Source organism: Mustelus asterias, chromosome 24, assembly GCF_964213995.1.
Source record: "Mustelus asterias chromosome 24, sMusAst1.hap1.1, whole genome shotgun sequence".
In the NCBI taxonomy this organism is placed as follows: domain Eukaryota; kingdom Metazoa; phylum Chordata; class Chondrichthyes; order Carcharhiniformes; family Triakidae; genus Mustelus; species Mustelus asterias.
In genome coordinates, this window is record NC_135824.1 from 46,054,677 (window position 1) to 46,078,588 (window position 23,912).

General features: G+C 50.3%; 1 protein-coding gene across 1 annotated transcript in view; it reads left to right on the top strand.

Annotated features, from left to right (window-relative positions):
* pld3 (phospholipase D family member 3) overlaps positions 1-23,145 on the top strand; it is a 56,433-nt gene extending 33,288 nt beyond the window's left edge. The window contains exons 6-12 of the mRNA XM_078241642.1: positions 4,237-4,354; positions 4,957-5,084; positions 8,162-8,362; positions 12,407-12,546; positions 14,258-14,420; positions 16,407-16,506; positions 21,185-23,145. Coding sequence (XP_078097768.1) covers positions 4,237-4,354; positions 4,957-5,084; positions 8,162-8,362; positions 12,407-12,546; positions 14,258-14,420; positions 16,407-16,506; positions 21,185-21,387 — 1,053 coding nt within the window. The 3' untranslated portion in view covers positions 21,388-23,145. The remainder of the gene's footprint in view (positions 1-4,236; positions 4,355-4,956; positions 5,085-8,161; positions 8,363-12,406; positions 12,547-14,257; positions 14,421-16,406; positions 16,507-21,184) is intronic.
* Positions 23,146-23,912: the final 767 nt, after the last annotated feature.

A 23,912-nucleotide genomic window follows, 5' to 3' on the forward strand; every position in this document is an offset into this window, starting at 1 on the left:
ATGTGTCTTCTCAGGGGGCAATCCAGAACCAGGGGACACAGTTTCAAAATAAGGGGTTCTCTCATTGAAGGTAGGAATGAGGAGAAATTTGTTCATTCAGACGTTCATTAGTCTTTGCAATCTTCTCCTCCAGGGAGCAATGACCATTAGACCATAAGATATAAGAGTGAAATTAGGCCATTCGGCCCATCAGGTTTGCTCCGCCATTCGATCATGGCTGATATGTTTCTCAACCCCATTCTCCCACCTTTTCCCCGTAACCTTTGATCGCCTTACCAATCAAGGACCTATCTATCTCTGTCTTAAATACACTCAATGACCTGGCCTCCACAGCCCTCTGTGGCAATTAATCCCCAGATTCACCACTCTCTGGATGAAGAAATTCCTCCTCATCTCGGTTCTAAAGGGTCGTCCCTTCAATCTGAGGCTGTGCCCTCTGATTCGGGTCTCTCCAACTAATGGAAACATCTCCCCCCACGTCCACTCAATCCAGGCCTTTCACGCTTTTCTAAGTTTCAATGAGATCCCCCCCCCTCATCCTTCTAAACTCCATCGAGTACAGACCCAGAGTCCTCAAACACTCCTCAGTCGTCAAGCTTTTCATTCCTGGGATCATTCTCGTGAACCTCCTGTGGACCCTATCCAGGGTCAGCACATCCTTCCATCCTTAGATACGGTCATGATTGGTTATTGAATACATTCAAGTTTGAATTAAATAGCTATTTGATCGACATGGGAGTCAGGGGGTAGGCAGGAGAAAGGAGTTGAGGCCATAGTCAGATCAGCCATGATCTTATTGAATGGTGGAGCAGGTTCGAGGGGCCGAATGGCCTACTCCTGCTCCTAGTTCTTATGGTCTTTTGATCACTCTTCAATATTCAAATTATACTCAATAATCGAACGTGTAAATCTCCCCGTACCCGCTTCCAGATTGACCTCTGCTAGAGGTTACAAGGTCATTCCAGGAATACCTCACTCACGAGACAGGCAGCAGTGAACCTTGTCCAAAACCCCCCTCACCTGGAATAATTCCCATCCTTTTTGGTTCAGAATTGGCCGGACATTCCTAATTTGGAATCCTGCCCCCCTACTCACCCCTCTCTTCTCGCAACCCCCCCAGTCTCCACCCCCAACGCCCTATGCTGGCATTGGGAATGGGATCACCACCTGTCTGTGCCTGGAGCTCCCCCCACCATCCCTCCTATCCTGAGACACATGAGGAGCAATGATAAACCATTAGAGTACCACAAAGCTTACAGAAAATGACATCAAATATCAGGTTAGTTACCAGACAGCAATTTTTTTTTTCATTCATTCATGGGACACGGGCGTCACTGGCTCGGCCAGCATTTATTTCCCATCCCTAGTGGCCCTTGGAGGGCAGTTGAGAGTCAACCACATTGTTGTGGCTCTGGAGTCACATGTAGGCCAGACCGGGTAAGGACGGCAGATTTCCTGCCCTAAAGGACATTAGTGAACCAGATGGGGTTTTCCGACAATCAACAATGGTTATCAGTGGATTCTTAATTCCAGATTTTTATTGAATTCAGATTTCATCATCTGCCGTGGCGGGATTCGAACCCGGGTCCCCAGAACATTACCCTGGGTTACTAGTCCAGTGACAAGACCACTACACCACTGTCTCCCAGTATGAATGATCTAGTGATATCACTAGGCCAATAGCAGCTGGCAGGGATTAAATTCAATTTATTAATAAATCTGGAATTGAATACTCGACCACAGTAATGGTGTCCATAAGCAGTTGTTGTAAAAAAAAAACCCATCTGATTCACTAATGTCCTTTAGCGAAGGAAATCTGCCGTCCTTACCCGGTCTGGCCTACATGTGACTCCAGAGCCACAGCAATGTGGTTGACTGTAAACTACCCTCTGAAACGGCCGAGCAAGAGACTCGGTTAATGCTGGCCTTGCCAGCGACGTCCAAGTCCCATGAATGAATAAAAGACTAAAAAGTGTTATGCTAAAGTATGTGGGCTGCGTAGAACCCTTGCAGTGCAGAAGGAGGCCATTCGGCCCATCGAGTCAGCACCAACTCTCCGACAGAACATCCCACCCAGGCCCTAGCCCCAGAACTTTATGTATTTACCCAGCTAATCCCCCTAACCTACACATCTCGAGGCACTAAGCGGCAATTTAGCATGGCCGATCAACATAACCTGCACATGGCACAGTGGTTAGCACTGCTGCCTCACAGCACCAGGGACCCGGGTTCGATTCCCGGATTGGGTGACTATCTGTGCAGAGTCTGCACGTTCTCCCCGTGTCTGCGTGGGGTTCCTCCGGGTGCTCCAGTTTCCTCCCACAGTCTGAAAGACATACTGGTTAGGTGCACTGGCCGTGCTAAATTCTCCCTCAGTGTACCTGAACAGGCGCCGGAGTGTGGCGACTAGGGGATTTTCACAGTAACTTCATTGCAGTGTTAATGTAAGCCTACTTGTGACACTAATAAATAAACTTTAAACATCATACAGGAAAAGTCGCCACAGTCCAAGGTGACCAGAGGCTGCTTGCCCCTTTGAGGAGGAGAGCTGACTGGTGGCCATTTAACCTGAGGATCACCACGCCTTAGATGAGGGGCAGAGTTGAGAAGGTGGGGCCGTTTGAAATGCCTCAGCCGGTGTGGGAATTGGGGGGGGGGGGTGTTTCTTCTCCACAGAAACCTCCCCTCTCTCCACCTCCCGTCTATTGAATAGCTCTGTTGTAGAGAGGGGGCACACCACCAGCTTCCCCAAGATACAGTAAGAAGTCTCACAACACCAGGTTAAAGCCCAGCAGGTTTATTTGGAATCACAAGCTTTTGGAGCGCTGGTGAATCACCTGATGAAGGAGCAGCACTCCGAAAGCTCGTGCTACCGAATAGACCTGTTGGACTTTAACCTGGTGTTGTGAGACTTCTTATTGTGTTTACGTCAGTTCAACGCCAGCATCTCCATCTCATGTTCCCCAAGGTAAGCAGGGGCCCAGCCTTCGACGCCCACATCCCAAAGGTCATCTTTTTTTCCAAAAAAAGGGTCGATCTCTGTTGTCTCTCTTCATTCCTCCAGCCGGAGTGAATCACCTCACCCCTTTTCCACATTGGATTGTGTCTGTTACCTGCCCACCCTGTCCTGACCACCCTTGCCCTTCTCCTCTCGAAGCTTTTGTCACTGTTATTATTCACCTTTTAATCTGAACACCTGCCAAGCATTCCCGTTTAATGAGACAAACAAGGACAGGAGTCGACTCTTTAATTAATCCAACAATCTCTCTTTATTTAACATTCCAGGTACCAACTCAGACTTAAACAGTTGCAATTCTCTAACTCCTTTACTGAACTTTAACTCTGAACTGAACATCAACTTTAACTGAGAATAGACACTACCGGGTTTAGGAAAACCTTGGCCAAGAAGTATTCCCTATGTAGAATCTATCTTCTCTCTGAAGATTCCTTCAGGGCACGCTTCTTACAATGGTTAACCTCTATAGAGTTGTTGTTGGCGAACAAAGAACTGCATGTGCCTTTTATCGACAATTCCTTCATTTGCTACCAGAGAATTCTCAGTCATCCAGCCAACTGTGTCACCAAAAAAAAACTGATCACACGGCTCGAACATCCAATGAAATTACTTGTGAACAATGCCATTATGCTTAATTCGGATGACATGTCCCTCACATAACAGCAATAAAATTTGATGCCGCTATGTCTCGATTCCCAGCTTGGGTCACTGTCTGTGCGGAGTCTGCACGTTCTCCCCGTGTCTGCGTGGGTTTCCTCCGGGTGCTCCGGTTTCCTCCCACAGTCTGAAAGATGTGCTGATTAGGTACATTAGCCATGTTAAAATCTCCCTCAGTGTACCCAAACAGGTGCTGGAGTGTGGCGACTAGGGGATTTTCACAGTAACTTCATTGCAGTGTTAATGTAAGCCTACTTGTGATACTAATAAATAAACTTTAAACTTATTGGAAAGTAAATAACTTCCCTTTTTTAGTCAACACAAGAAGCTTCAGGTCATAGTTTCCAGACCAGAACCCTGAACTTTATGACCTGCATTTGGGTTTAATTACAAGTTGACCAAAAATCCCAGCATGCTTAACTCTCAGCCAGAATAGCCATTTTAAAGCCAATAATGCTATTATTGTTGTTAAATGGCTGTTGTAGTCATTCTTTCTTCATCTACACTATTTTCCTCCACGTTTGCTGCACCTTTTAGTTCTAACGGGTCACTTCTTTCCTCAGGGTGAGAAGGTTTTTCAGGAACTGAAGCAAGCTGCTAAAACACTGAACTTGCGAATCGCTGTCAGTAAACCCTCAAGGTCGCAGAGCCTGAATGACCTGCACATTCTGGAAGAAAATGGTAAGTTTATCAACGCTTCGGACCCTGACGGTCTTCTGGAAGGTTCAGTAACACTGGGGGGAATGGGGCGACACGGTGGCACAGTGGTTAGCGCTGCTGCCTCACAGCGCCAGGGACCTGGGTTCAATCCCGGCCTCGGGTCACTGTCTGTGCGGAGTCTGCACATTCTCCCCGTGTGTCCATGGGTTTCCTCCGGGTGCTCCAGTTTCCTCCCACAATCCAATGCGGGTTAGGTAGATTGGCCATGCTAAATTGCCACTTAGTGTCAGGGGGACTGGCACGGGGAGGTTACGGGGATAGGACCTGGTGGGATTGTTGTCACTGCAGGCTTGATGGGCTGAATGGCCTCCTTCTGCACAGTCGGGATCCTATGAAAGATAGAACAGGCTCAATGGGCTGAGTGGTCTACTCCGACTCCCACTTCTGATGTTCTTATTGCAATGATGTCTGCACCTCAGAGGCCATCCATTGTCTGTGAGGTGCTTTGGGACGTCCAGGGTCCTGGAAGGCGCTATAGAGATGCAAATCCTTCACTTGGTGCTGACTCCCAAGTCAACACAAGAACATGGGGTCATTGGGTCATGTGTTTTATGTGTTGACAGGAGCCAAGACAGCGGTTGTGGAAATGCGTAGGCTGACTGATGGGGTTCTGCACACCAAATTCTGGATTGTGGACAGGAAGCATGTGTACATTGGAAGCGCCAACATGGACTGGAGATCACTGACCCAGGTACCGAGGGGAAACTGCAGTCCAATCTGAGCGTCAGGGCTCAGGGATCGGAAAGAGTAGGCCTCAGGCTCACCCAACCTAAGACTTCAACCTTAGTTACATAAGGCTGGTGACTACAAACGACTGCTCGGTGGAAGGGGTTGGGGGGGATCATAAGGGATGGGCTTTTGTTGTGGGTGGGGTGGGGTGTTATCTTTTGGAATGGGGTGGAGAGGGAGATTAAGTAGTTACAAGTTAAAAATAGAAACATAGAAACTAGAAGCAGGAGTAGGCCATTCAGCCCTTCGAGCCTTGTCCGCCCTTTATTATGATCATAGCTGATTATCAAATTCAATATTCTGATTCCGCCCACCCCCCGCTTCTCCTCATATCCTTATTTTAGTCTTTATTGCAGAGGGGTTGGAGTTTAAAAACAGGGAAGTTTTGTTGCAGTTGTACAGGGTGTTGGTGAGGCCTCACCTGGAATACTGCGTACAGTTTTGTTCGCCTTACCTTAAAAAGGAGATAGTAAGATTGGAGGCAGTCCAGAGGAGATTCACCAGACAAATTCCTGGGAAGAGGGTTGTCCTATCAAGAGAGACTAAATAGTCTGGCTCTGTATTCCTTGAGGTTTAGAAGAGTGAGGGGTGATTATTCAAACATATATAATCCCGAGGGGGCTTGACAGGTAGATGGGGAGATGTTTTCATTAGTGGGAGAGTCTGGAACAAGGGGATAGAGCTACAAGATAAAGGGCTGATCATTTAAAACTGAGGTGTGGAGAAATTTCTACTCGCAGAAGGTGGTGAATGTCTGGAATTCTCTGCCCCAATGGGTGGTGGAGGCTGGATCATTAGAAGTATTTAAAGTGGAGGGTGGATAATTATTTGATAGATCGAGGAATTGAGGGCAATGGGAAATGGCACAGGAAAGGAGCTGAGGCCGACATAGATTAGCCATGAATGGCGGGGCAGGTTTGAAGGGCCTGTTGGCCACTCCTGTATCTATTTCTTGTGTTCTTGTGCTGTGTAAGGGGCCATTGGAAGGTTAAAAATAGCAGCGATGGAGGGGGAAAGAAATTCGGGGGGGATATTGGGAGCAAAGACGGTATTGTAGAGCCAGGAAAATTGCTCGTCCCTTCAGGCTCCAGACTGAGGGAAATATTTTTCTCACACAATCGTGTTTTCAAATGCCACCATGGCTTCATCCCTGAGCTCACTCACCCACATTCAGTTCCAGATAAATGACAACTTGATTTTAAAATTCACATTCTGATGCCTCCATGAGCACTCCCCACTTCCCTATTCCTGTAACCTCCTCCAGTCACACACCCCTCGGAGAAACCTGAACTCCTCTAACTCTGGCCTCTTGTTTCTTATTCATTCATGGGACATGGGAGTCGCTGGCTGGACCAGCATTTATTTCCCATCCCTAGTTACCCTTGAACTGAGTGTCTCGCTCGTCCATTTCAGAGGGCAGTTGAGAGTCAACCACATTGCTGTGGGTCAGGGGTCACATGTAGGCCAGATCGGGTAAGGACGGCAGATTTCCTACCTTAAAGGGACATTAGTGAACCAGATGGGGTTTTTCCGACAATCGACAATGGTTTCATGGTCATCAGTAGATTCTTAATTCCAGATACTTTTTATTGAATTCAAATTCCACCATCTGCCGTGGCGGGATTCGAACCCGGGTCCCGAGAACATTAGCTGAGTTTCTGGATTAATAGTCTAGCGATAATACCACTGGGCCATCCCCTCCCCTTATTTTACATTCCCAATTATAATGGTTCCACCATTGGTCGCCTTGCCTTCCATTGGGAAGTTCCCAAGCTCTGGAATTCCTTCCCTAGACATGTCCGCCTCACTACCTCACCTTTCCTCTTTAAGATACTCGTTAAAACCGACCTCTTTGACCAAGCTTTTGATCTTACAGAGGTCTATAACATAATGAGGGGCACAGATCAGCTAGACAGTCAATATCTTTTCCCAAAGGTAGGGGAGTCTAAAACTAGAGGGCACAGGTTTAAGGTGAGTGGGGAGAGATACAAAAGGGCCCAGAGGGGCAATTATTTCACACAGAGGGTGGTGAGTGTCTGGAAGAAGCTGCCAGGGGTAGTAGTAGAGGCGGGTCCAATTTTATCTTTTAAAAAGCATTTAGATAGTTCCATGAGTAAGATGGGTATAGAGGGATATGGGCCAAATGCGAGCAATTGGGATTAGCTTAGGGGTTTAAAAAAAAAAGGCGACATGGACAAGTTGGGCCGAAGGGCCTGTTTCCATGCTGTAAACCTCTGACTCTATGACCTGACCCAATATCTCCTCATGTGGCTTGTTGTCACACTTGGTTTTATAATGTTCCTGTGAAGCACTTTGGGGACCTTTCATTATGTTCAAGGTGCTATATAAGTGGTTGTTATAATTGTATATGTTTGAAGGCGGTCTCTTTAAGGACCCCCCCCCCCCGCCTCCAGTAGGTCTGGTAATGGCTTCCTCAGAAAGCTGGCTGTGGGGTCCGCAGCTTGAGGCATGAACAAGGCAAGCATTTCTTTCAGGTGTGCGCCCTGGCTGCCTATTTTTTGCACCTTTACCAATGACGATGACGTACTTCCAATGAGTCATTGGTGTGCGTGACCCTGCCCGCCATGTTTAGGTGCCCGTTCTGTGCCTGAGAGACAGCTTTAGCTCCTAGCCCAGCCTACGACCCTGGTCGATGCTCCGGTGCAGCACTGAGGGAGAGCCGCGATGGCAGAGGCGCCACCGGCTTTTGGGGGAGGCCTGAGACTGAGGCCTGCTTGGTTGGATGTAAAATACTTCCTGACAGAATTGGAGGAAGAGCAGGAGGTGTCCTACTGACCGTCCTTCAACCAAGATCTGGGCACCAATTGGCCTTGCGTTATCTGTACGTCAAGAGCGACTGCGTTTTAACTACATTTTAACTGCTCTCGGGGGAGTCCTGCTGGGGTGACAGTTCGAGGCAAATGCAAGTTCTTTTCAATCTGAGTTTTATTTCTTGGACAGGACTGGGAGAGGGTGGGAGTGGGGAGCACAGTTTCCTGTGCGAGTCATTACCTTAAATCTCTTCCGACCTTTCGGCAGGTGAAGGAGCTGGGAGCCATCGTCTACAACTGTAGCAGCCTGGCGGAGGATCTGGGCAAGATCTTTGAAGAGTACTGGACAATTGGTGGGCCCAACAGCAGCCTCCCATCCCCCTGGCCCAGTAATTACTCCACATCCTACAATGCGAACACCTCGATGAAACTGGACCTGAACAACACCTCGGCCAGCGTCTACTTCTCAGTAAGCTTTGCAAACGTGTCGCCTGTTTCTCCCCGAGGTTTACCGGGATCCGTGTGGGGTCACAGGGAGGGCGTCGGCAACTTGGTTGGTTGGTTCCTTTAGTCGGTTTGGCACCCGTGTCCTGCAGGTCTTGGCCAGCTCAGTCAGAGGTGGGCAGCACCTGGCCAGACTTGTGGTTTCCCCACTCAGAGTACATCCCTCGCACCAATGCTTCCTCCAGCAGGCAGGAATTCTAATGTCAGAGGCAACAGGACACAAGAAACAGGAGCAGGAGTAGACCATTCGGCCCATCTCCGCCATTCAATACAATCAAGGCTGGTCTTGAGTTTCAACTTCATTTTCCTGCCCACTCCCATAATTCCCTGAGGGACCATTAATCTGTCTATCTCAGCCTTAAATATAGTCAATGATAGAGCACCCACACCCCTCTGGGGTAGAGAATTCCAACACATTCATAACCTTTCCTGGGGGAAGACATTTCTCCTTATCTCAGCACCCTATCCTGAGACTGTGCCCCCGTGTTTTAGACTCCCTGACCAATGGGAACAATCTCTCTGTGCCTACCCAATCAAACCCTTTCAGAACTGCGTAGGTTTCAATGAGATCACCTCTCATTCTTCTAAACATGCAATCAGGGAGGTGATGGCTCAGTGGTATTATCACTACACTATTAATCCAGAAACTCAGCTAATGTTCTGGGGACCCGGGTTCGAATCCCACCACAGCAGATGGTGGAATTTGAATTCAAGGACAACTAGGGATGGGCAATAAATGCTGGCCACTCAGCGATGCCCGTATCCCAGTCTCTCATCAGAGGACAACCCTCTCATCCCAGGGACCAGTCCAGTGAACCTTCGCTGTACCGTCTCCAATGTGAGTTTATCCTTCCTTAGTCGTGCAGTATGGACGGTGCAGGCTTAGAAATCATAGAATCATAGAAACCCTACAGTACAGAAAGAGGCCATTCGGCCCATTGAGTCTGCACCGACCACAATCCCACCCAGGCCCTACCCCCATATCCCTACATATTTTACCCGCTAATCCCTCTAATCTACGCATCTCAGGACTCTAAGGGGCAATTTTTAGCATGGCCAATCAACCTAACCCGCTCATCTTTGGACTGTGGGAGGAAACCGGAGCACCCGGAGGAAACCCACGCAGACACGAGGAGAATGTGCAAACTCCACACAGACAGTGACCCAAGCCGGGAATCGAACACAGGTCCCTGGAGCTGTGAAGCAGCAGTGCTAACCACTGTGCTACCGTGCCGCTACCATGCCGAAGGGTCTGTTCCTGTGCTTTGTTAAATGTGGAAACTAAAACTGCACACAATATTCCAGATGTGGTTTCACCAAAACCCAGTAATTGCAGCAAGACTTCTTGATTCCTGTACTCTAATCCCCTCCAACGTCTCACTTGCCTTCCTGATTGCTTGCTGCACCCGCATGTTAACCCTTTGTACAATTGCACCCAGGTGTAATTGGCGGCACGCTGGCACAGTGGTGAGCACTGCTGCCTCACAGCACCAGGGACCCGGGTTCGATTCCCGGCTTGGGTCACTGTCTGTGCGGAGTCTGCACGTTCTCCCCGTGTCTGTGTGGGTTTCCTCCGGGTGCTCCGGTTTCCTCCCACAGTCCGAAAGACGTGCTGGTTAGGGTGCTAAATTCTCCCTCAGTGTACCCGAACAGGAGAATGGCGACTGGGGGATTTTCATAGTAACTTCATTGCAGTGAACAAAGAACAAAGAACAATACAGCACAGGAACAGGCCCTTCGGCCCTCCAAGCCTGCACCGATCATGTGTTCCTAACTAGACCATCCGTTTGTATCCCTCTATTCCCAGTCTGTTCATGTGGCTATCCAGATAAGTCTTAAATGATCCTAGCGTGTCTGCCTCAACCACCTTGCTTGGTAGTGCATTCCAGGCCCCCACCACCCTCTGTGTAAAATACGTCCCCCGCATATCCACATTGAACCTTGCCCCCCTTAGCTTGAACTTGTGACCCCTTGTGTTTGTCATTTCTGAACTGGGAAAAAGCTTCCAACTGTTCACCCTATCTATGCCCTTCATAATTTTATAAACTTTAATGTGTTAATGTAAGCCTACTTGTGACACTGATAAATAAACTTGGGGAAAAAAAAGTCTCTCTGAGCATCAACAAGTTTCTCACCATTTATAAAATATTCTTTTCTATTCTAAGGCAGAAACATTGCCATCCCGCCTGCCTCGGGAGTCGTCGCTGGCGGGGGGCTAAATATGGCCGACAAGCCAAAGGTCCATAAGACCATAGAACATTACAGCACAGAAACAGGCCTTTTGGCCCTTCTTGGCTGTGCCGAACCATTTTTCTGCCTAGTCCCACTGACCTGCACTTGGACCATATCCCTCCACACCCCTCTCATCCATGAACCCGTCCAAGTTTTTCTTAAATGTTAAAAGTGACCCCGCATTTACCACTTTATCCGGCAGCTCATTCCACACTCCCACCACCTCTGTGTGAAGAAACCCCCCCTAATATTCCCTTTAAACTTTTCCCCCTTCACCCTTAACCCATGTCCTCTAGTTTGTTTCTCCCCTAGCCTCAGTGGAAAAAGCCTGTTTGCATTCACTCTATCTATACCCATCATAATTTTATGCACCTCTATCAAATCTCCCCTCGTTCTTCTACGCTCCAGGGAATAAAGTCCTAACCTATTCAACCTTTCTCTGTAACTCAGTTTCTCAAGTCCCGACAACATCCTTGTAAACCTTCTCTGCACTCTTTCAACCTTATTAATATCCTTCCTGTAACTAGGTGACCAAAACTGCACACAATACTCTAAATTCGGCCTCACCAATGTCTTATACAACCTCACCATAACATTCCAACTCCTATACTCAATACTTTGATTTATAAAGGCCAATGTACCAAAAGCACTCTTTACGACCCTATCTACCTGTGACACCACTTTTAGGGAATTATGTATCTGTATTCCCAGATCCCTGTGTTCTACTGCACTCTTCAGTGTCCTACCAGTTACCTTGTATGTTCTACCTTGGTTTGTCCTTCCAAAGTGCAATACCTCACACTTGTCTGCATTAAACTCCATCTGCCATTTTTCAGCCCATTTTTCTAGTTGGTCCAAATCCCTCTGCAAGCTTTGAAAACCTTCCTCACTGTCCACAGTCCGTCAGACTCCGGCGGGAAATCCCACTCTAAGGCTGGAATTTTACCGGCACACGCACCCTGATTCCGGGGGTGGGCGAGGCTGGGAGAACGGCATTCTCCATTGGCCTCGGGTGGGATCGTACAAACCTCAGGCGGACATGCCGATAAAATTCCGCCCTAAGTCTTTGCTATTTTGGAAGGATTGGTCCATTAAACATTTCAAAATGGGGTTGAATCGATTTCTGTGCGGCAGGGTCAAGGCTGGGGAGGAGGCGGGGGGGGGGGGGGGGGGAAGAGAAATGTTCCAAATCATGAGGGTGCTGGACAGAGTAGACAGGGAGAAACTGTTCCCATTGGTGGAAGGATCGGAGAGGAGGAGGCACGGAATGAAGGTGATTGGCAAAGGAAGCAATGGCGACTTGAAAACCCTTCTCCCTCAGCGAGTGGTAAGGTTCTGGAGTGTGCTGCCAGAGAGTGTGGAGCTGGCAGGCTCAAGCGAGGCTTTCAGAAAGGTATAAGTCCCTGAAGAGAAAGGAAAATTTGCAGGGCCCAGCAGGAAAGGGCTAGGAAATGGATCTTGCAGAGAGCTAGCACAGGCACATCGGGCTGAATGGCCTCCTGTGCTGCAACTGTTTGAGGATTACAAGATTTCTGATGCATTGATGGAGTTAATATTCAGTTCAGCTGTGATATAGTTGGATGGTTGAACAGATTTGAAGGGCTGAGTGGCCTGCCCCAGTTCCTATGATAGACGGTGATCAGCTGAGTTGCTTATCTGAAGCCACGAGATGTCCTGGGGTCAGGAATCAATCCATCCCCAATCTATTTCCATCGACAGTGCTGATAGCAGAATGGGTTTGAGTTACCATTAATCTCTCGTCCCTTCTCTCTTTTAGAGCTCCCCCCCTCAGTTGTGTCCAGACGGACGAACGGATGACCTCTCGGCCATTCTCAGCATCATCGATGATGCGGACGAGTTTGTTTACGTGGCAGTCATGAACTATATCCCGGTAACAGTGTTCTCATATCCTCAAAGGTAAAAGGCAATTTGCATGGATCATCCTGTGTGTGTGCACGTGTGTGTGTGCACGTGTGTGTGTGCGCGTGTGTGTGTGTGCGCGTGTGTGTGTGTGCGCGTGTGTGTGTGCGCGTGTGTGTGTGCGCGTGTGTGTGTGCGCGTGTGTGTGTGCGCGTGTGTGTGTGCGCGTGTGTGTGTGCGCGTGTGTGTGTGCGCGTGTGTGTGTGCGCGTGTGTGTGTGCGCGTGTGTGTGTGCGCGTGTGTGTGTGCGCGTGTGTGTGTGCGCGTGTGTGTGCGCGCGTGTGTGTGCGCGCGTGTGTGTGCGCGCGTGTGTGTGCGCGCGTGTGTGTGCGCGCGTGTGTGTGTGCGCGTGTGTGTGTGCGCGTGTGTGTGTGCGCGTGTGTGTGTGCGCGTGTGTGTGTGCGCGCGTGTGTGTGCGCGCGCGTGTGTGCGCGCGCGCGTGTGCGCGCGCGCGCGTGTGTGCGCGCGCGTGTGTGTGCGCGCGCGTGTGTGCGCGCGTGTGTGTGCGCGCGTGTGTGTGCGCGCGTGTGTGTGCGCGCGCGTGTGCGCGCGCGCGTGTGCGCGCGCGCGTGTGCGCGCGCGTGCGTGCGCGCGTGTGCGTGTTTCAGTTGAGCAATGTATTCTGGAGACACAGTGGGGGAGCATTTGGATCCAGGCCCAAAACCTCGGCAGCTGGTTGGAGCGAGCTAGTGTCGAGGTAGCTGGTTGGAGGGGGGGTGAGTGTCGAGGCAGTTGGTTGAAACTCCTGCATCGAGTCTCAAAGTCTTCCTTCCCAGTTGTATTCTTATACATTGGGCCCTCTAGCCCTCACCCCTCACCCTCACCACCTCCTCATGCCCCTTCCATACCTCCATGGCCCCCCCACCTTCCTGCTCCTTGCCCACTGATCCAATATGCCCTGAAACCTACCAGCCATAAAGTAACAATGACAAGGCTTGAAATGCACTCACTGATCTACTTAAAATAAACTGCGATTCTTATAACAGTGTCAGTCAGACAGAGACTTGAGTATCAAAGCTTTACCTCAGTTCACACCTCTTAATCTTGTCCAAATAAACTTACAGACATGGAAAAAAAATTAAAGAATGGTTTATTAAAACCTCATAAAGATGTCAGTCAACTAACACAAATACTCCTCTTCCCGTTGTGGAAACAGACCCCTGCTGAGCTAATTTATCACTAAGCCTTGGAGCTCTGCCAAGCATTCATGAAGAGGCCATTTTGTGAACAGACTGAATGTCCCTCACTCAACATCTCTGTCACATTGATTCTCTTCCTGTCTTTCTCTTTAACTATCTGTTTCTCTCACCTTGTTTATTGGTCTCTCTCTGTGTGGTTAGCACTGCAGCCTTACAGTGCCAGGGACCTGGGTTCGAATCCAGCCTTGGGGACTGTCTGTGTAGAGTTTGCACGTTCTGCCTGTGTCCTCTGGGTGCTCTGGTTTCCTCCTATAGTCCAAAGATGTGCAGGTTAGGTGGATTGACCATGAATTAGGGGATAGGGCTAGGGTTGCCCTTTTGGAGAGTCGGTGTAGACTCATTCTGCATGTAGGGATTGTATGGATTCTACAAACCCCAGGAGGATGATGGGAAGGGGAGTAAGGGGGAGGGGCAAGGTTGCTGGACATATTTACATGGCTGGGGTTCCTGGGTGCTACTCCATCAGTGAGGATAATGCTGGTTAATAATAATTTCACTTTCTCCATTAGATACTGGCCAGAGATCGACAGACACTTGCGAAAGGCAGCGTTCGAGCGGAAAGTGAATGTGAACCTCCTCATCAGCTGTTGGCCGCACTCCAACCCCTCCATGTTTCCTTTCCTCCGTTCATTGGCAGCTCTGAATAGGCCCCATTTCCTCAACGTGGAAGTGGTGAGTGAGCGGCCATCTTGGATGATAAACTGAGGGTGGGGCTGATGGGAATCCTGTCCTATCGATAGCGTGCTTTGGGATTTTGCTTTTAATCCACTTCTCAAGAGGCAAATGTTCCCGGAACGTAGGGAGGCCATTCAGCCCCTTGATCCTGTTTTGTCATTCAGCTAGGTTGTGACTGTTCTGTATTGTAATCTGTTTCTGTGACCCAGGACAGCTTTGTGTAAGAAAATCTATCCTTCACAACTGACTCTGCACCATCAGCTGTTCCAGATTTCCCTTGTGTGAGAAAGTGCTTCCTGACACCGCCCCGGCATGGTGTGGCTCAAATTTTTTGTCCCCTCATTCTGAGCGCTCCCCTCATTGTCTCCCTCTACCCACCCTACCCACCAATCATCTTCACCTCACTGCTTACACCAATTCACCGTCACAGAGTCGAGTCCATTCCGACAGACACTGGGGTGGAATTTTCCCATCCGGCCCGCCACGGGAATCATCGCAGGCGGGACAGGAGCGGTCTTGGGGCAAGCGCGGCTCGAAAATCCCACCCTGGGTGTTAGATGGGGTACACCCTGGATGGAGCACCAGTCCATCGCAGGGCACACACACTGACGCACACGTGCACACACTCCCACACATGTGCACACACTCACGTGCACACTCACACTCACGCACACACTCACGCACACAGACCCACAGACAGTCACGCACACACTCACTCACACAATCACACTGGCACGCTTACAGTCGCACACACACACAATCACACACTCGCACACACACTTATGCGCACACACTCACATGCACACAATCACACACACGTATGCACTCACGCACACTCACGCGCTCACACTCACACACGGGGAGAATGTGCTAACTCCACACACAGTCACCCAAGGCCAGAATCGAACCTTGGTCCCTGGCGCAATGGGGTAGCAGTGCTAACCACCGGATTGGATTCCGGCCTTGGGTCACTGTCTGTGTGGAGTTTGCACATTCTCCCCGTGTCTGCGTGAGTTTCCTCCGGGTGCTCCAGCTTTTTCTCCCACACTCCAAAAGATGTGCGGGTTAGGTGGACTGGCCATTCCAAATTGACTTGATTTCATTGGATTTATTATTATTACATGTATTAGTATACAGTGAAAACTATTGTTTCTTGTGCGCTATACAGACAGAGCATACTGTTCATAGAGAAGGAAAGGACAGAGTGCAGAATGTAGTGTTACAATCATAGCTAGGGTGTAGAGAAATATCAACTTAATGCAAGGTAGGTCCATTCAAAAGTCTGACAGCAGCAGGGAAGAAGCTGTTCTTGAGTCGGTTGGTACGTGACCTCAGACTTTTGTATTTTTTTCCTGATGGAAGAAGGTAGAAGAGAGAATATCCGGGGCGCGTGGGGTCCTTAATTATGCTGGCTGCTTTGCCGAGGCAGCGGGAAGTGTAGACAGAGTCAATGGATGGGAGGCTGGTTTGCGTGATGGATTGGGCTACATTCACGACCTTTTATAGTTTATTGCCATGATGTGGAGATGCCGGCATTGGACGGGGGTGGGCACAGTAAGAAGCCTCACAACACCAGATTAAAGCCCAATAGGTTTATTTGGTATCACAAGCTTTCGGAGCAGCGCTCCTGAAAGCTCGTGATACAAAATAAACCTGTCGGACTTTAACCTGGCGTTGTGAGACTTCCTACTGTAGTTTTTTACGGTCTTGGGCAGAGCAGGAGCCATACCAAGCTGTGATACAACCAGAAAAGATGCTTTCTATGGTGCATCTGTAAAAGTTGGTGAGAGTCGTAGCAGACATGCCAAATTTCCTTAGCCTCCTGAGAAAGTAGAGGCGTTGACCACCAATGCCCTCAATGTCTTAGCAACACGGTGGGTTCGTGTTTAACCCACTGAGGGAGCTGTCACCAGCATTTCCAGTACAGGTGCTGCATTGCTATTGAGATGCACAGTAACTCTCCCTCCCCTTCCCTTCTTGCAGAAAATCTTTGTGGTCCCCTCGACGCAGGAGCAAAGGAGGATCCCGTACGCACGAGTCAATCACAACAAGTACATGGTGACGGACAAAGTGGCCTACATCGGTGAGCAGCCTTACAACCCTTCTGTTGATTGCAATGTATCGAATTTGAACAATAGTGAATCTATGATCAAAGGAGTAGTGATTAGGAATTTATTTTATTCATTCTTGGGATACGGGCGTCACTGGCTGGCCAGCATTTATTGCCCATTCCTAGTCATCTTTGGAGTGCAATTGAGAGTCAACCATATTGCTGTGGCTCTGGAGTCACACGTAGGCCAGACCAGGTAAGGACGGCAGATTTCCTTCCCTAAAGATCCCTCCACAGGACAGGTAGAGCACAGGGTTAGATACAGAGTAAAGCTCTCTCTACACTACCCCCATTAACCACTCCCAGGACAGGAACAGCATGTGATTAAATAGATCATAGAACATAGAACAGTACAGCACAGAACAGGCCCTTCGGCCCACGATGTTGTGCCGAGCTTTATCTGAAACCACGATCAAGCTATCCCACTCCCTATCATCCTGGTGTGCTCCATGTGCCTATCCAATAACCGCTTAAATGTTCCTAAAGTGTCTGACTCCACTATCACTGCAGGCAGTCCATTCCACATCCCAACCACTCACTGAGGAAAGAACCTACCTCTGATATCCTTCATATATCTCCCACCATGAACCCTATAGTTATGCCCCCTTGTAATAGCTCCATCCACCCGAGGAAATAGTCTTTGAACGTTCACTCTATCTATCCCCTTCATCATTTTATAAACCTCTATTAAGTCTCCCCTCAGCTTCCTCCGCTCCAGAGAGAACAGCCCATCTCCCTCAACCTTTCCTCATAAGACCTACCCTCCAAACCAGGCAGCATCCTGGTAAATCTCCTCTGCACTCTTTCCAGCGCTTCCACATCCTTCTTATAGTGAGGTGACCAGAACTGCACACAATATTCCAAATGTGGTCTCACCAAGGTCCTGTACAGTTGCAGCATAACCCCACGGCTCTTAAACTCCAACCCCCTGTTAATAAAAGCTAACACACTATATGCCTTCTTCACAGCTCTATCCACTTGAGTGGCAACCTTTAGAGATCTGTGGATATGGACCCCAAGATCTCTCTGTTCCTCCACAGTCTTCAGAACCCTACCTTTGACCCTGTAATCCACATTTAAATTTGTCCTACCAAAATGAATCACCTCACATTTATCAGGGTTAAACTCCATTTGCCATTTTTCAGCCCAGCTTTGCATCCTATCTATGTCTCTTTGCAGCCTACAACAGCCCTCCACCTCATCCACTACTCCACCAATCTTGGTGTCATCAGCAAATTTACTGATCCACCCTTCAGCCCCCTCCTCTAGGTCATTAATAAAAATCACAAAGAGCAGAGGACCAAGCACTGATCCCTGTGGCACTCCACTAGCAACCTGCCTCCAGTCCGAATATTTTCCATCCACCACCACCCTCTGTCTTCGATCAGATAGCCAGTTACCTATCCAATCGGCCAACTTTCCCTCTATCCCAGACCTCCTTACTTTCATCATAAGCCGACCATGGGGGACCTTATCAAACGCCTTACTAAAATCCATGTATATGACATCAACTGCCCTACCTTCATCAACACACTTAGTTACCTCCTCAAAAAATTCAATCAAATTTGTGAGGCACGACTTGCCCTTCACGAATCCGTGCTGACTATCCCGGATTAATCCGCATCTTTCTAAATGGTCGTAAATCCCATCTCTAAGGACGTTTTCCATCAATTTACCAACCACCGAAGTAAGACTAACCGGTCTATAATTACCAGGGTCATTTCTATTCCCTTTCTTAAACAAAGGAACAACATTTGCCACTCTCCAGTCCTCTGGCACCATCCCCGTGGACAGTGAGGACCCAAAGATCAAAGCCAAAGGCTCTGCAATTTCATCCCTTGCCTCCCAAAGAATCCTAGGATATATTTCATCAGGCCCAGGGGACTTATCGACCTTCAGTTTATTCAAAACTGCCAGGACATCCTCCCTCCGAACATCTATTTCCTCCAGCCTATTAGCCTGTAACACCTTCTCTTCCTCAAAAACATGGCCCCTCTCCTTGGTGAACACTGATCACCTCGTCTATCTCTACTGCCTCCATACACAAGTTCCCACTACTGTCCTTGACCGGCCCTAACCTCACCCTGGTCATTCTTTTATTCCTCACATAAGAGTAAAAAGCCTTGGGGTTTCCTTGATCCGACCCGCCAAGGACTTCTCATGTCCCCTCCTAGCTCTCCTAAGCCCCTTTTTCAGCTCATTCCTTGCTAACTTGTAACCCTCAATCGACCCATCTGAGCCTTGTTTCCTCATCCCTACATAAGCTTCCCTCTTCCTTTTCACAAGACATTCCACCTCTTTCGTGAACCATGGTTCCCTCACTCGGCCATTTCCTCCCTGCCTGACAGGGACATACCTATCAAGGACACCCAGTATTTGTTCCTTGAAAAAGTTCCACTTTTCATTAGTGCCTTTCCCTGACAGTTTCTGTTCCCACCTTATGCCCCCTAATTCTTGCCTAATCGCATCATAATTACCTCTCCCCCAATTGTAAACCATGCCCTGCCATACGGCCCTATCCCTCTCCATTGCAATAACAAAAGACACCGAATTGTGGTCACTATCTCCAAAGTGCTCTCCCACAACCAAATCTAACACTTGGCCCGGTTCATTTCCCAGTACCAAATCCAATGTGGCCTCACCTCTTGTCGGCCTATCCACATATTGTGTCAGGAAACCCTCCTGCACACACTGCACAAAAACTGCCCCATCCGAACTATTTGACCTACAAAGGTTCCAATCAATTTTTGGAAAGTTAAAGTCCCGCATGACAACTACCCTGTGACCCCCACACATATCCATAATCTGCTTAGCAATTTCTTCCTCCACATCTCTATTACTATTTGGGGGCCTATAGTAAACTCCTAACAACGTGACTGCTCCTTTCCTATTTCTAACCTCAGCCCATATTACCTCAGTGTGCAGATCCCCCTCGAAGTGCCTTTCCGCAGCCGTTAAACTATCCTTGATTAACAATGCTACTCCTCCACCTCTTTTACCAGCTTCCCTACACTTACTGAAACATCTGTACCCCGGAACGTCCAACAACCATTCCTGTCCTTGTTCTATCCACGTCTCCGTAATGGCCACAACATCGTAGTCCCAAGTACCAATCCACGCCCCAAGTTCATCTACCTTGTTCCGGATGCTCCTTGCATTGAAGTAGACACACTTCAACCCACCTTCCTGTCTACCGGTACCCACCCTTGACCTTGATACCTTCCCCAATACCTCACCACCCTCAACACTGACTTCTGGACTACAACTCCTTTTCCCACTCCCCTGACAAATTAGTTTAAACCCCCCTGAAGAGCCGTATCAAATTTCCCTCCCAGGATATTGGTGCCCCTCTGGTTCAGGTGCACCCCGTCCTGTTTGTACAGGTCCCACCTTCCCCAGAATGTGTTCCAATTATCCACGTATCTGAAACCCTCCCTCCTACACCATCCCTGCAACCACATGTTTAACTGCACACTCTCCCTGTTCCTCAACTCGCTATCACGTGGCACCGGTAACGTACCAGAGATGACCACATGTTTTGTCTTGGCTCTCAGCTTCCAGCCCAGCTCCCGAAATTCCTGTTTTAAATCCCCATCCCTTCTCTTACCTATGTCGTTGGTACCAATGTGTACCACGACTTGTGACTGATTCCCCTCCCCCTTAAGAATCCGGAAAACACGGTCTGAGACGTCACAGACCTTGGCATCCGGTAGGCAACATACCATCCTCGAGTCTCTTTTGCTGCCACAGAACCTCCTATCTATCCCTCTAACTAACGAGTCCCCAATAACTATTGCCCTCCCGCTCTCCCCCTTACCCTCCCGAGCCACAGAGACGGACACAGTGCTGGAGATCCTCTCACTGCGGCTCACCACTGGTATGTCGTCCCCCTCAACCGTATCCAAAGCGGAATACTTGTTGCTCAGGGGAATGACCACAGGGGATCCCTGCACTGACTGCTTCCTCCCAGCCCCTCTCACCGTCACCCATCTATTTTCATTCCTCGGAGTAACTGTATCTCTAAAGCTTCTGTCTATGGCCATCTCTGCGTCCCTAATGATCCTAAGTAAAATACAGAGTAAAACTCCCACTAAACTGTCCCCATCAAACACTCCCAGGACAGGTACAGCACGGGGTTAGATACAGAGTAAAACTCCCACTAAACTGTCCCCATCAAACACTCCCAGGACAGGTACAGCACAGGGTTAGATACAGAGTAAAGCTCCCTCTACACTGTCCCCATCAAACACTCCCAGGACAGGTACAGCATGGGGTTAGATACAGAGTAAAGCTCCTTCTACACTGTCCCCATTAAACACTCCCAGGACAGGTACAGCACGGGGTTAGATACAGAGTAAAGCTTTGGAGCTCTTGCTTCCCTTCCTCCTCCCCTCCGTCCCCCCTTCCCCTTCCCCTCCCCTCCCTCCTACCCTCCAGCCCCTCCTCCATTCCTGCCCCTGAATTTAGCCTCCGATGCCCCAAGCACCGAACATCAACACCAAAACCGTTGGCAGGAACCCAACACCCGTGACTGCCAGACATAGCGCAGGGGATGTAGGAAATTGATGAAGTTATGGCCTGCCCATGTACATCTCTCTCTCACAGTCAGTCCATCTCTGGATTAAACAGGATTTGTTTTCCTTTGTTTCAGGGACTTCCAACTGGTCTGGCGATTATTTTGAGAACACGGCAGGCGTGGGCTTGGTGGTGAAGCAGAACGGGTCGGGCAAGCGTTCCCAGGACTCGACTGTGCAGAAGCAACTGCAGAGTGTGTTTGAGCGAGATTGGAACTCGCCCTACAGCAAGCTCCTGGATAGCAGTGGCAAGCGGAGCAGAAACTGTAAATATATCTAACCCCGAGGGAATGTGTTCACTCAGAGTCTGAAACCAAATCAACGCCCGGACCAAAACCCCCAGCAAAACACTGAAACCGATTGGGAATCTCAAATGAACTGGAATCTTGTCCCTTTGTGTCCGTCAGGAAGAGGCCGCGGAAGGTCACTGACCTCGGGGTGAAGGACACGGGGATGAATCCCCACGGGGAGTTCTGCTGATCACCTGACATAACTTTGCAAGCGGACCCAGCCAACCCTCAGCCTTGGTGCCATTTCCCCAGCTGGTTATTTCAGGAAATCCAAAGCCGTGCTCCAAAGGATCGGAATTTTACCGTCCCGCCCGCCACAGGAATCGGAGCGGGTGGGGCGGCGGGAGGGCGGACATGGAAAGGTCTGTTGACCTCAGGCGGGATTTTACTGTTTCGGGACGAGCGAGACAGTGACGTCCCACTGGCTGTATCAAACGCTCAGTATGTTGTGAACCTTACAATTTTTATATTTGACTGCGCCCTCCCCATCACACTCCCGCGTACTCACAGCGTAAAATCCGGGGCAAGTGGGGGCAGTAAACACCGGCTGCTCAGCTGTGGGAGGCAGGCTCAGACCCGTGCCTCCCTCTGTCTGCTCACTGTCCGTAAGGCTCCTGGCGTGTAATGGCATTGCCCCAGTCTCGATCCAACTCCCAGTGGGTCTGGGCCACTGGCCCAAACTGACCTTTATTCAGCAATCAGACACTCACACAGGACAGCAGCTGCAAGGATGTAAGTTAGTCAGTGTTAACCACACCTCAGGCTGCAGTGGAAACACGAGAGAGCTTTACTCTGTATCTAACCCCATGCTGTACCTGTCCTGGGAGTGTTTGATGGGGACAGTGTAGAGGGAGCTTTACTCTGTATCTAACCCCATGCTGTACCTGTCCTGGGAGTGTTTGATGGGGACAGTGTAGAGGGAACTTTACTCTGTATCTAACCCCGTGCTGTATCTGTCCTGGTAGTGTTTGATGGGGGACAGTGTAGAGGGAGCTTAACTCTGTATCTAACCCCGTGCTGTACCTGTCCTGGGAGTGTTTGATGGGGGACAGTGTAGAGGGAGCTTAACTCTGTATCTAACCCCGTGCTGTACCTGTCCTGGGAGTGTTTGATGGGGGACAGTGTAGAGGGAGCTTAACTCTGTATCTAACCCCATGCTGTACCTGTCCTGGGAGTGTTTGATGGGGGACAGTGTAGAGGGAGCTTAACTCTGTATCTAACCCCATGCTGTACCTGTCCTGGGAGTGTTTGATGGGGGACAGTGTAGAGGGAGCTTAACTCTGTATCTAACCCCATGCTGTACCTGTCCTGGGAGTGTTTGATGGGGGACAGTGTAGAGGGAGCTTAACTCTGTATCTAACCCCATGCTGTACCTGTCCTGGGAGTGTTTGATTGGGACAGTGTAGAGGGAGCGTAACTCTGTATCTAACCCCGTATATTACCTATCCTGGGAGTGTTTGATGTTTTGCACACCTCTAATTGTAACAATAACATCCCTCCAGTTAAACAAAAGGCAATCATTATACTGTCACACAGATATTATTATATTTTTATCACCTCCCCCCCCTCTCCTGTCCCAGTGAGCGCAGTTCCTGTGTGGGGAGAGTGACAGGTGCAGGATTCTCAGCTGCTGCATTCACAGCAAACATTCTGCTACATCGATCTGTACACTTCCTTCTGTCAGTTTGGAAATAAAGTCTATTTTATTCCGGAGGCCTCGACTATTTTCTCAGGCTTCCTGTGGAATCTTTCTGAGTTTGAGGGGTTTTTTCAAAAGTTCTGTCAGGAACTGAAACAAATTCAGTTCCTTGATCATTTGCCGGAACAACGGCCGGAACGCGGGAGCAGAGCCGAGGCCCCGAGTGCGGGAGCAGGGCCGAGGCCCCGAGTGCGGGGGCGGAGCCGAGGCCCCGAGTGCGGGAGCAGAGCCGAGGCCCCGAGTGCGGGAGCAGGGCCGCGGCCCCGAGTGCGGGGGCGGAGCCGAGGCCCCGAGTGCGGGGGCGGAGCCGAGGCCCCGAGTGCGGGAGCGGAGCCGAGGCCCCGAGTGCGGGGGCGGGGCCGAGGCCCCGAGTGCGGGGGCGGGGCCGAGGCCCCGAGTGCGGGGGCGGGGCCGAGGCCCCGTGTGCGGGGGCGGGGCCGAGGCCCCGAGTGCGGGGGCGGGGCCGAGGCCCCGAGTGCGGGGGCTGGGCCGAGGCCCCGAGTGCGGGGGCTGGGCCGAGGCCCCGAGTGCGGGGGCTGGGCCGAGGCCCCGAGTGCGGGGGCTGGGCCGAGGCCCCGAGTGCGGGGGCTGGGCCGAGGCCCCGGGTGCGGGGGCTGGGCCGAGGCCCCGGGTGCGGGGGCTGGGCCGAGGCCCCGGGTGCGGGGGCTGGGCCGAGGCCCCGGGTGCGGGGGCTGGGCCGAGGCCCCGGGTGCGGGGGCTGGGCCGAGGCCCCGGGTGCGGGGGCTGGGCCGAGGCCCCGGGGGCGGGGGCTGGGCCGAGGCCCCGGGGGCGGGGGCTGGGCCGAGGCCCCGGGGG